At 36.2% G+C, this 14346-nt stretch overlaps 1 protein-coding gene across 1 annotated transcript in view; it reads left to right on the top strand.

Moving 5' to 3' along the window:
* Window positions 1-487: 487 nt before the first annotated feature.
* The window catches only part of LOC143229142 (uncharacterized), a 57434-nt gene continuing 43575 nt past the window's right edge, over window positions 488-14346 (top strand). The window contains exons 1-4 of the mRNA XM_076461024.1: window positions 488-550; window positions 1178-1313; window positions 3833-3958; window positions 8414-8554. Coding sequence (XP_076317139.1) covers window positions 1187-1313; window positions 3833-3958; window positions 8414-8554 — 394 coding nt within the window. The 5' untranslated portion in view covers window positions 488-550; window positions 1178-1186. The remainder of the gene's footprint in view (window positions 551-1177; window positions 1314-3832; window positions 3959-8413; window positions 8555-14346) is intronic.

Genomic DNA, 14346 nt, shown 5'->3' with positions numbered 1-14346 from the left:
AATCTACACATGAATCCATGGAACTGTTGTAATGTTAAATATTTTTCTCCTATTTTTAAATTTGTTTAACAAGTTTAGAATGTGACATGGCTTAAAGAGAATTTGGTATGGTTATTATTAAGTATTTGCACTGTAGTTGGTAAAAAGTTGCTCATTGCTACTTTTTCCCTAAAAAACAATTTATTAATGATATAAACAATGCATTTAAGTAGAAACTCTTAATTAGGTGAAAATGAATACCATCTATCTTATACAGGCAATAGAATTTTACCATAAGATTTTTTTTTCTTATAAAGAAGGAAAAATTGATGGTATTTCACATCTTCCATCTTCAAATCAAAATGAGAATTGACTGCATTTGTAAGTTGTTTTGCTGATATTCAAAAAGGGTTAATGAATGGTATGATTGGGTGATGGTGCTGGACCTTCATTGGTTGATTAAGTGAAGGTTTTGGTTTTGAGTCATGTTTGTTGATCAGTGGTAGGCATAAGTTATTGTATTACGCTTCTGGCAGTCCTAAAATTCATTTCAGCAAACAAATTACAAAAGGTATTGTGAAACCATGACATCATTTGTTTCTTTGAGTTATTTTTTATAAATAGTCTTGAAGTAAAAGGTGAAATTAACTGACTTACATTCAGCAGGGATCCCACTGAAGAATTTTGATACGGGTAGAGATTCTTAGCAAGTCACCATGAGTGTTTCTCTAATATTTTATGCAGTTGAAGTTTAATAAGGATTAGAGGCTGTATAGCTTTGAATTTCTTAAAGTAAATGATCTTAATAGGTTATATATACAGTTATTGTTTTTCCTATAACTAGCTATGAAAGGATAATGATTATCAGTTGCCTGTTAGTCCTCAAACTGTGATCAGTGGTTGAATTGTCTCTAAAATATATTATAAGAAAAAATAGTTTGTTTTTCTCTATCCCTCACATAAATGTATATGTGTATTAAAATCCTACATGTTAGGTTTGTTTATTCAAAGCTAAAAATTTTGCATTCTTTCTCATTTTATTGAACCAGTTAATTATTTTACTGACTTTTATAATGCAGTACTGATGATTTAAGTTTTATTATTTTTTGGAAGAGTTTTTCATATCAATTTGTGATTTTGAACAAATATCGTATAAGCTAATAGATTAATTGTTTCTTCGTTGTTGTTTTTTTAACAGCACAATAGAATGAGTATCAAGAACACCATGGTTAATGGATACAAGAAAAAATTAAGACTGGTGTCATTTGCTATTTGTTATATCATATGGCAGTTTTCATTGCCTTCTGGAATGGCAGCTCATGAGTGGGACTTAAGTATGCTCTTTTATTTGTCAAGTTTATTAACAAAATTTGCACTATTGTACATGTATAAGATAAGAATAATTCTCAGGAATGTAAGTGGTATTTATTTGTCTAAAACTTTGAAAAAAAAAGTTAACAGTTGCTTGTACCATGATGAACGCTAAAAATTGGACCTTACATTATATATATATATATATGTGTGTGTGTGTGTGTGTGTAAAATAACTATACTATCACTTCTGTTTCATGTTTATTTAAACATATAGTTTAATTTATAGTATAAATTGATCTCTTTCTCTCTCTCTCTCTGTTTACAAAAGGTAATAGCCTGGAGATGCTTAAATAACACATATATAGAAATTACCATACAGACACAGATACTCATTAAAGTAAAATCAAAAATTAAAATTGCAGGTACCATTTAGACAGATATATATTTTTTCATGATGCAATTCATTAATCCATTTGAAGCTCTAGACTGTACATTGTTTTTACAAGTTTTCATTGCAAATTTTACTATTCTTTTCATTTGTAAAATTGAATAAGCAGTGCACAATGTACATTTTTTACATTCCAGAACAGTTAGTTTTATAAATAGGTAACTATTTTATAGTATGGTAAGATATCATTAGGTTTATCTGGTCATAGCATACTTGCTCTGCATCATTCAACAAAAGGCTTGATATTGGAATAAAGTATAAAAAACAGGTTGTGGAACATTGGAATTAGTTTGTAAATAATTAAAGTATCTATCCTACAAATAAATGAAAACTTCAAATATAAAGTCTAATTTGCCCTTGAATGGTCTTTACATTAATTTGCAAAAGCGGGAAGTCCAGGACTTACAGGGCATCAATTTTAGAAGTCCTACTCACAGATGTGGAAGTTTTAAAACATTGTACTAGTTGTATGTTAAATGTTGTAGCCATGCAACTTTGCCACTTTATAACAGGTCATTTGGGCTAGACATTTATTAACTGTTTGTCTTGTTTAACTATGCAAGTACAATATTAATAGGAGCATGTTTAATTAAGAAGTGTTATGAATGATACCAATGTATTCCAAATACTTCAAGAAATTATAACAGTAGCCGAATTAACATATGATGTGTTGCTACTCAGATGGTAGAACTTGTAAAGGTCACTCTGCTGCAAGGAATAAAGAAAAAGCTATTTAATTTCTTAAGACCACTTCAACATTTCTAAAATCAGTTTAGGATCTCGGCAATAAAATAAATGCAACCATAATCTGGAAATATACAAATGGATTTCTCCAAATTAAAAATACACAGGACACTTTGCACACATTAAGGCTTTCATTACCAGTTGATGTGTTTTATGGAAAATTAAGTTTGGTAATAAAGAGGATATGATACATAAGATAAACAACATCATTTATACAATTCCAAAACATTTATCTGCATTTCTTTCCATTATAAGTAAACAATAACAATTTCATGTTATGGAATTTTACTGGTCTAATGATGAACTATGAATAAAGCACCTGTTGAATTTCATGCATTACTTAATACATACACATTGAATTATCTTGTGTTTGTTTATTGCATTTAATTTTTCAAAACTCTTTACTTTTGCTATGGTTCTAGAGAGTGTCTCTGTTATGAAGCTGTATAAATATACAAAATGGAGTTGTTACTGCATTTTCTCTTGGCAATTTTATTAAAACATAGGTGAAATTGATAATGCATTGGGTTTATAAACATTAAGTTGTACCCTAATCAAATAATTACAGTCTAATCAGGACAGGCATAGTTAAAGCCAAGACATCTGATTGATAAACAGTACATGATAGACTAATAACTAATTAACACTTTGACAAATTGTTTATTGCCAATTGACATTCTCTAAATGTTGTGTTGAATAAACTTGTTTGTGGGTGTTCAAGGAGTGCCTTTGAATAATCTGCTGTTCTTCTTCAGGAGAATAGAGGGGTCAAAACACGGATATCTTGGGGACTTGCACACTTTAAACATCCAGGATGTCTCCCTGGAAGCATTTGTTTTTTAATTGAAATCTGAACAAATCATTTATTCACTACAATGTTCAAAGTTTTTAAAAGTGCATTTCAAAATGCATTGGTAGCAGACAGAGCTTAATTGTTCTGACTGGTGATATATGTTTTAAATAAACACAGCATGTTGCTGTTGTGATGTAACTTCTCACAGAACTTGATGCATTGATTTAGTTATGTACCCATCTTGTATGCAAGTTTATGTTGCTCCCAAATGGGTTGTTTGTGTGAAAGTAGATTTAATTTAAAAATAAAATCTCGTGTTACTATGGCCGTACAATAATTATGTTAACAAGTAGCTAGTTTCTTTCCTTTGTTTTATAATTTGTGTTTGTGCTGCTAAATGTGCATTATTCTGTGTATATTTAACTTGTTAAAAATAGTATATTTATTGGAATTAACTAATCATGTATATTTTTTTCATGATGAAGTAAGAACTTGAATATCAAAACTTTTCAATGATTTTTACTTGCATGTTATAGAATTTCTTTTGTTCATTAGAGATGATTGGAGATGCATGCTCTTCAGATAAAGAATGTGCTGATCTCTTCAGTGTTTGTGCAAGTGGTATTTGCAGCTGTGACACAGCTTATCACAAGATCCACTTTTTTAGTGCATGTAATGATGGTAAGTTGCTTTTGTTGTTTGAAACCATACATGTGATTTACATATCTTCTGCAGATTAAATGAGTACATGTTGTTTTCACAACAGTTAATGTTTCTGATTTTACATTGTTATTTTTTCACATGTAAATTAAGTTATAATCCAAAGATGATATATGTATATGCAGCTATAGCTAGCAAGAAACTTAAATAATAAACTGAGGAGATTTATATTAAATTCAGAAATGGCCATCACTTCTCCACAGACCTGAAAGCTATTACCTCATATCACTTCCACATATACTTTTGCTCATTTGTCAAACTTTAAACAAAACTTTACCCTCTACATATATCATTATAATTTTGTTGACCATCCCATTTACAGTAGCTTTAGGGGAGAAAAGTTTTTCTAAATAATAAAAAAAAAAAAGAACAAATACGTCTCTAAAGGCTGGGTAAACATTCTCTGCTTTTCATCAAGAAAAAAACAGTAACAAGTTTGCTGCAAGGAAGTTGTAGAATGTGGAATTTTTCCTTCCCTCCCTTGATATTCATGTTTAAGCTGACATTACTTTGTTTCAACTTTGTATCAAACTTTAATTTCCTTGTTGTCCTCCAAACATGGAGAACTTTATTCTGTAGCATGTGATCATGGTTCTTTTTTCTTTCATTGAGTTTGAGTCTTTTAAATGTAGTCTTCCAGCTATGGGTCCCCTTTGTTTTTGTCTTTCTCTCACTCTTGTCATCTTTATTTTTGTTTGCTTTTTTGCTATCTGTTATTTCACTTTTTTTAAGAAGCTCTATATTTAACCTTTACAACTTCTCTAGGGACAGTTGTACCCACTTGTTTTTTTTTACCTTAGCTTCTATTTCTTCTTTTTCTTTGCATTGTCCAAGTTAAAGTGATTTCTTTATTTCTGGGACATATTTAACTGGAATGCCTTATTTTGAGGGGCATATCTCATGATCTTGTTTTAGGGTTCTCTGTGTAGCAACCTTCTTTTTGATGAGGTTTTTGAGAGGTTCTTATACATTGGAATTATGAGCTGAATTAACTCATCAGGTTTTAGATTCTCAGTTGCTTCAAAGAACCAATCTCTTTGTTGCTTCTTTTCCTTTTGCCACTTTCCTGCATTCTCTTCATGAAGGGCTAATTGTTGAAAATCACTTTGGTTAATTTGTTTTTTGTCCAGTAGGAGTTTGGTTGAACCACTTTGCACTTGTGTGGATTCTCTTTTCAAAAAACTTTTTGAGTCATTACAAAAAAATGCACAAGACTGTTGAAACATGAATGATATATTATTCTTAAACCAATATCTTATTTTTTCTTTCAGAATAATGGTATTTTCTATCTGAGGGCTATGGGTAACCAAGTTTAAAGTTTTTTATGTGTTTATTTATAGTGTAATTTGTTTGATCACCTATTATTTCTTCCATGACAGTTGAAACCTTATTCTGTGCTCTTCCATTTGAGTTTGTGAATCTTATGTTTTGAATTAAGTTCTTAGGGCATTCACTTAAAGCATTCAAATGTGGGGCTTACATTTATAGTAATATATGGATGACTGGCTCCTTTTCACCCACATCCAATTAAACATTCTTGGTTGTGAACTCCTTTCTTCTTTGAGAGTTGTTTTGTTTTTGTTGGTTGGTCATGCTCTGCAGGTACATTTTGACCCCGACCTACTATCCGATTCCCTTGGGAGTCTTTTTCAACTCATTTGCAGAGCAGTCTTGGTCTTCTTTTCATATTTGGAATATGTATGATGCTTCTGGTTACCAAAGCTCTAATATTTCTTTCACTTCCTTTGTGAGAAGTTCTGTCTCATTTGGGGACTTTCATAGTTGGTAAGCCTAGTGTGAATTGAGATGATACCTTGTACTTTTCTCTGCAATTGAAGCTGTAGGCACTTTATGAGAATGGCAGGAAATCCTTTAACATGGATATGGGTCACTGAGTAGCTGCCTTTATCTGGTCAATAGATCATTTTTATTAATAAAACCTCTTGCATGTGCTTTTTTAGCCCTCTTCAGTGGAGTGTGGCCAGTCATTGAAGTATGTTGACAGATCCACTGTATTCTCATATGTCTCTTGATGTCATGGTGACCCAGTCAGTCCCACATACTAACCTTCTTGCACCAACTCATCTAGATTTCTATCTGATCATAGATGCTTCTGTCCATGTGGGGTACATTTCTAGACACCTGCATCCTTTCCAGAGTCTGGTTTCTAGAGGAGTGCTTTTTTCATATAAATATTCTCAAGATGTTGCTCACGTTGCCACCATCTTCTGTTTTGTTTGTCTGATTGTCTTTCTTATATCATCTAGTGGGGAAGCATTCATTCTCTGGACCACTATTTTTTTATTCTAGACTCTTATTATATTTTTGGCCCATAACTTTTATGGTTATTGGACTTGTCATATCACAGAAGTTTTGATCTTAGTATCAAACCAGCTGACTCATCTAAAGTTGATCCTTCTCACAGATTATTCTGTACATTTCCTAGTGTTTTAGTAAATTTTAAGACACTCTGGGAGTGCATTTATTGAAGTATTTAAGATTCCACTAACCACCAAATTTCCACTTATAAGTGCAGGACTATACAGTTTTGGTTGTGGATGTTCTGAGTAAAGATTGGTACACTCCCTTTTTATGCTTGTTCAATGACAATGACATTCTGTCTTTTCCTTGGCTATTCTTCTCTTTCTCTAACATCTACAGACTTCTTCAGAACCTTTCTTGTCAATCATTCTCCTTGTTTGATTATGCCAGCTGCATGAGTCTTGTGTTCTCTTTGCAATGCAAGTCTTTGATGTTTCCTGTTTAGACAAATATATTTTGGTAATCATTTTTCCAATACTGTATAGCTTGTCTTGTTTCATTGCCACAATTCACATACATGCCCTGCCAAACATCTGAGGTACGAAAGTCAGTTTAGCAGTCTTTGTATTTCATCCACTTATACAACAGATTAGCACTGCACAGAAGGTTATTTAAATTTTAACTTTTGTTTTGCCACCTCTGTTGAGTCAAGGGTATTTCCTACATGAGATGAATGAGTTTCTGCTGAGTGATGTTTTACTAGGTTATCCTTCATGAATGACAAGACCCATGAGTTTATTTTTTTTCAAATGCTGTATTATGAGAAGGAAATTCATCTTTTAATTTCACACCAACTCCTACATTGTGAGGTTCAAGCTATCAATTCTGTTAAGAAATTACTAATGTTTAAGTTAATATTTTCCTTACCTGAAAAAGTGTTTCATATACCTATTTACATATTCTCTCCACCCTTCTTCCCTGTTTTGGGAGTGTATCTTTTGCCTCCTCAACATTGAGGTTTTTTTATGCATAATGCTATGCTCAAGGGGAGTAATGCACAAAGGGGATGTACTGCCCTCTTGTCAATGGATATAGTCTGATACTGATTGCATCGTAGACTGTTACATTACATGTTAATACATGTAATAGTAGGAGTTTTGTTTGAAGTTTGGTGCATATGCAAAAATGTTTAAACAGTGGTGTGAACTAATAGCAGTCAGTTCTGTGGGCAGGAGTGAATTTAAAATAAATTATTGGGTAAGGAAATTGTTAACTAACATACAGCATTTAATAAAAAAAAATGTAATGTGCATGTTTTTGTAGTACACATAGATTAATTTTGTTAATACATGGTATTACTAAACTGGTTACAGAAGCTTTTCTGCACAAAAAACCAATCATAAAAAATTCTGTTTTCTAGTATATTTGTAGTCAAAAACATGATTGAGTATGAATTTTATATCTTTGTCTTGACAGTTTCATATTATAACATTGATATTTATAACTTTTTGTAGAATATTCATTGGGGTATTAGTTTATATTAGCTAATTATCAATAACACTATTAACAATGTTTTACAGAGCTCTTGTTGAGTGATGAACTTATTTCTTCCACTAAGCTTTCCTTTCATTGTCCACCATTGCTGGCAGATTATTTTATTAGCAGTAGTTGTACTGAATGTGTGTAAAAGTGTTCAACAACAAATGGAAAATCCAATCTTTCTTATGTGGTTAACGTAACATTTAGACAACCCTGAACTATAAGAGATAAAGGATTACAAATGAATATAAAAACAAGACAACACAACATCTATCTCACTCTTTAGCTGCTGTTAAAATTTTTAATCATAATGTTTTAGTTGTTTAATGATATGTAACACTGATGGTGAAGAAATGTGAAGTTTTTAGTCAGATATTACGTAAATTATGCATCAATTTTCAGGGATTTATTTGGCGTTTTTTTATTTTTGTTGGATTTTTTCAAACACCTTGCCACATATTTTTTTTTTCTGGTGCTACAAAATAAAGTTTTTGCATGTTATTTTTTTAATGTATTTTATTCTGCATCCATTATGATTTTAATTATAAAGAAAAAGTAAAATTGCATATGAAATATTTTTATCCTGATTTATGGACAAATCATTTTTTTCAACAGAAAGGAAACTGGGAGACTTGTGCACCTCAGATAAAGACTGTACAATTCCACATTCCTACTGTTTCATGAATTCTTGTGTTTGTAAATCTGGCTATGTTAAAGAGCTTCTTTCTACTGAGTATTCTTGTACAAAATATGGAGGTAAGATTGCTTTTAAAGCTATAGATTTTGGCACAAACACATCATTAATCCAGAGTATTGTTTTTGTTTAGAGGATACTGAACTTTGGTTTACAATGTTCTCTAAACAAAAACACTAGTTTGTAAGCAATCCAATGTTACAACACCTTGTTAAAGTTGTGAATAATGCCTTGAAAAGAAATCGCTAGTGTGAGAGAACTTTCAAAATTCAAACTAATAACACATATGTTCAGCAGAATGCTAAGACTTGATTTTATTTCTTTTTTTTTTATCTAAGTTACAATACATGCAGTATTTAATTTCTTGTTATGTTTCTGAGTTTACATAAATAAATAAAATACTGATATTTTTAATATTTTATTGTGCCACTTGACAATTTGGTTTTACAGAATTTTGTATATAAAAATATGTATTTATAAGGTTCCTTCATTCTACATTTGGATATTGTTATATATAACTGCCTGAGAAATAGAAACACATCGATTATTGTCCAAGTTGTTAAGATCCTATATATCAAACAAAGAACTATTGAATAAGCAGGAGAATTGACCTGAAATGAGTTTGTCACTTCTGAGCAGTATAAGCTTTGGTTTAAAAGATCAGTCAAAATGCAAAATGATTGAATGTTATAATCTTCAGATAGAAATAATGTAACAAGTGATTACAAAGTTTGCCAAGCAGTAGTATAAAAAATAGCAACAACATTCCAGTGATGTAGAAAACTATGATTTTAAGCATTGCAAATCAAAGGAAGAAAAACATTATTTAAAAGAAAGATAAAGGTCACAGATTAGAGAAATGGAACCATCTGATAAGTTGTAATGTCAAAAGTGAAAAGTTCCTTTTCAAATCCCCCTTGGTTTGGATTCCTGGTGAAGGGACCTCCCAGGGAAGGTTCTGTTCTATCTGGTTACCTTCTCTGGGATCTAAACATCCACCCACGTGTTTGCCGTGCGTGGCGACCCGTGAAGGGGAGGAGAGGATCCTGGTGGTTGAGGGGTCCAACCCTAACACACCACTTTGGCCTCGAATTCCTGTAGACGGGCAGCCTTTTGGTGGCCCCCCTTGGGTCAATCGGCTGGTCCACTTGGGCTAGAGTCAACCAAGTACCAGTGTTGGAAGTTCTCAACGGGTGTTGTGGACATTGTGCCTGATGCTGGTGTTTGGGTATAGTGCTCACGAAACCCTGCCGTTGCTGCATTGTCCTTGCGTGACTTTGTAGTGCGTCCCCTTGTAGGGCTCCATGGTGGGTGGGGTCAGTGGGTACCGAAATTTTTTCTTTTTCCTATGGATCCTCTAAAAAATTTAAATAAAATTGTAAAAAAATAGTCAATGGGTAAGCGACCACGTCTTGAATACTCAGAACAGCAATCTTCAACATCTGTAATACATGTACCTCATTTTCTTATATTACATTCTCTTTCGGAAAAAACCCTTAGGACAAATGTCCCATTTTTTTATTCAAAAGGGACTAGAGGGACTTGCTGGCTCTCCAAAGTCAGTAAAGAAACTTCGATCTGGTGACATATTGGTTGAAACATTCACATCCCAACACAGTGAACTCCTCTTGAATTCAAAGGCAATTGGGGATATACCTATTGAGGTTACACCCCATGCTACCTTGAATTCTTCACGAGGAGTTAGTGTTGAAAGGGATTTGAAGAACGTTCCCGAGTCAGAGATTCTTGCTGGTCTCTCCACTCAAGGAGTTTCTGCAGTGAGGCGCATCTCCACTCACAAAGATGGAATTACACTGCCAACAAATACCCTCGTTTTAACATTTACTTCACCACGTGCACCTGCCACCATCAAGGCAGGTTATCTCATTTGCAGGGTTCGGCCATATATACCAAACCCTCTTCGATGTTCCAATGTCAAAGATTCGGCCACTCAAAGACATCCTGTCGTGGTTCCCTGACATGTGCTCGTTGTGGAGGCAAGGACCATGATGCCTATGACTGTGACATGAACCCACATTGCGTAAACTGCAATGGTTCTCACCCCTCTTACTTTCATTCTTGCCCAAAATGGTTGGAGGAAAAGAGGTGCAGCGTTTGAAAACGACACATAACATTAGTTATCCTGAGGCTCGGAAATTGCTGTCCACAACTCCATCTCGGACATATGCTGCTGCACTTCATTCCACAACTACAGTGGGAGTGCAGACAGATCTCTGTGCCTCCAAGAGAATCGTTTTCAAAACAAATGAAAAGCCTTTTGACCTCCGTGGTTAAAAAGGTTGATGAATCGACTTCCACACCTATCTCTGTTCCTCCCATACCTTCCAACAAACCTCAAGATCCACGTCCTTCAGTTTCAAGTACAGGCATTTCTTCTGATACATCTTTTTCTCCCACCACAAGAGACAAAACAATTATTCGTTCGCGTCCTCAGTCACTGGATTCCCCTTCCAATAACAAAAACCTGCCCACCCGACACAGAGCAGGATCCATGGAGGTTGATAGACCTCCTCCGACTAAAGACAGTAAAGAAAAAAGAACGTGGTCATAAACCGAAGGGTTCTCCAGCCACTTCACCTACCCATTCTTAAAAATGGCCACCTTGATACAATGGAACTGTCGAGGTTTACGTTCTAATCTGGATGATATCAAAATGCTGATTGCTTCCTACCATCCTGTTTGTCTTTCTTTACAAGAAACATTTCTCAAAACTGCTGATACTGTCTCCATTCGGCAGTTTTCTCTGTACAGAAATGACAGGTTGTGTGATGGTCGAGTACATGGAGGGTGGCACTGTTGGTTGATCAACACGTGCCCACCCTGTCTTTGTCACTCAACACACCCTTGGAGGCTGTAGCCATCCGTGTTTCCTTGGGTCATACCATCACTGTTTGTTCTCTGTACCTGTCCCCTGGAAAGACATATGATCAATCAGATCTTGATGCTCTCGTTGAACAGTTGCCATCTCCATTTCTAATCCTAGGGGATTTTAATGGACATCATCCCTCTGGGAAGTGCTATTATTGATGGGAGGGGCCGATCTGTAGAGCGGATGCTCTCTGATCACAATCTTTCTCTTTTCAATACTGGTTCTTCCACTTACTTTCATGCACCTAGTCAGTTCTTTACCGCTATTGATCTCTCAGTTTGCTCCCCTTCATTATTCTCCCATTTTTCATGGAGGGTTGACAGTAATCCACTAGGCAGTGATCATTTTCCGATCCTTTTGAGAGAGACTGGCGTGGTCGATGCCACCCTACCAGCGTGCCCCGGTGGAAGCTAGATCAGGCAGACTGGTCCACTTTCAGTGCTCTCGCAGAACTTGATTTTGCCATCGTAAATCAGCCATCAATAGATGACTGTGTAGCAGCGGTAACTGACTGTATTACACATGCAGCTGCTCAGTGTATTCCTAAAACCTCGACACGTTTTCCACGATATCCTCGTCCGTGGTGGAATCCTGCTTGCCACTTAGCACGGAAGGCTCAAAGCGGGCCTGGGATACTTTTCGTAGATATCCCACACTTTCAAACCGGGTTGCTTTCGAGCGGGCCCGTGCACATGCTAGGTGGGTAAGACGTCACAGCCAAAAGGAATCTTGGATTAAGTTCACAACCAGTATATCTTCTACCACCAGTTCCAAGATCATATGGGACAGGATTCGAAAGGTTAATGGACACTACAATTCTATCCCCTCTCGATCTTACTCTCTGATGGTCAGGAGGTGACTGATGTTCGAACATCGCTAACACTCTAGGTGAAAGCTTTTGCGGGTATCTAGCACTTCTGCTTGTTCCTCCACCTTCCTGGCCATCAAGACTCGGGCAGAGCGATCACCTCTTTCCTTACGAACTGACTGTTTCTTTGACTATAATTGTCCCTTTACCCTGGTGGAACTAAAAATGGCCCTTCATCGGTCTGCCAGTACGTCTGTTGGACCTGATGATATTCATTATTACATGCTGCACCATCTATCTCCTGCTTCTCTTGATGTCCTTCTGATTGTTTCCAACCGGATCTGGCAGGATAATGTTTTTCCTGATGCCTGGTGCCAGGCTATTATTTTACCTTTCTCTAAGCCAGGGAAAGATCCCAAGATTCCTTCAAACTACCGTCCAATTGCTTTGACGAGCTGTCTCTGTAAGACATTAGAAAGGATGGTTAATGCTCGTCTTGTTTGGTTCCTTGAATCAAACAACCTCCTCTCGCCCACCCAGTGTGGGTTCCGTCGACAGCACTCCACCACAGATCACCTAATTTGTCTTGAAACATCTATCAGAGAAGCCTTTCTCAACCGCCAACATCTTGTATCAATATTCTTTGACGTAGAGAAGGCTTACGACATAACATGGAGGTATGGCGGTTTGCGAGACCTCCATACATATGGGTTACGTGGCCATCTACCCATGTTTATTAAAAATTTTTAATGGACAGAAGATTCAAGTTTGTGTGGGTTCGATACTTTCCCGTTCTTTTGTAGAGGAACTTGGAGTCCCTCAAGGCTGTGTATTGAGTGTTACCCTCTTCAGTATAAAGATAAATGCCATCACTGAACAACTCCCTCTCACTGTTGCGAATGGGCTGTATGTCGACGACTTTCACATGTCATGTCAGTCATCAAACATGAGATATATTGAGCGGCAACTACAAACCGCCCTCAATTGTGTACGGAAGTGGAATCTGGCGAACGGCTTTCATTTCTCTCTCCAAAACTGTATGCCTGCACTTTTGCCGTCGACGGGTATTCAACCTGATCCTGAACTTCATATCGGTGAAGTTTTGCTGCCAGTGGTCCTGGAAACCAAGTTCTTGGGGCTTATCTTTGATCGTAAACTGACCTTTATACCACACTTAAAGCAGCTTGGTCAAATGCACAAGAGCACTGAACATCCTCCGTGTTCTCTCTTCTACCAGTTGGGGGGCAGATCGCTGTTCTGTGTTAAAGGTATATCGTGCTCTTATTAGATCGAAACTCGATTATGGATCAATGGTCTATGGCTCTGCCAGACCCTCGGCCTTAAAGATGCTGGACCCCGTTCATCACCAAGGACTTCGACTCTGCACTGGGGCTTTTCGTACCTCTCCAGTTCAAAGTATATACATTGAATCTCATGAACCTTCTCTACACCTTCGCCGTTTGCAACTATCTTTACAATATACTTCGAAACTTCATTCCTTACCAAAGCATCCCACCTGGAAATGTGTTTTCCTTCCTCGGTGGGCAGTACTTTTTCAGAACAGGCGATTTGTCATTGCTCCGTTTGGCCTTCGCATCCGGGAGCAATTGGATGAATTGGGTCTGTCCTTGGATAACATTGCAGATTCCACAGGTCGGCCCATCCCACCAGATTGGAAGTACCGTCTTTTATTCAATGAATATCTTTCAAACAATCATTCAGTTCCCATTTATACAGATGGTTCCAAATCAGGTAATTCAGTGGGCTCTGCTATGGTTTGCTATGGGTCAGTAGTTGCGCGCAGAATCCCTTCTACAGCTTCTGTGTTCACTGCTGAACTGTATGCCATATCTCTTGCCCTGGATCATATTGCAGCTGAGCAGTACTCCAACTGCACTATTTATACTGATTCGCTTAGTTCTATACTTGCCTTGGAATCGCTACACATTGGCTCACATCCTATTCTCGCTGATATTCGGAAACCGACTGGCCCATTTTTCATTAGCAGCTACTTCAATCCAGTTTTTCTGGATACCAGGCCATGTTGGTATTCACGGGAACGAGCTTGCAGACATGGCAGCTAAATATGTCTGCTTCAGCACCATCACTCCTATGCCTATTCCGTACATGGACTATGGTGTTGTCTTCAAGGCTCG

Source organism: Tachypleus tridentatus, chromosome 10 (assembly GCF_004210375.1).
Source record: "Tachypleus tridentatus isolate NWPU-2018 chromosome 10, ASM421037v1, whole genome shotgun sequence".
Lineage (NCBI taxonomy): Eukaryota > Metazoa > Arthropoda > Merostomata > Xiphosura > Limulidae > Tachypleus > Tachypleus tridentatus.
This window is presented reverse-complemented; position numbering and strand designations above follow the sequence as displayed.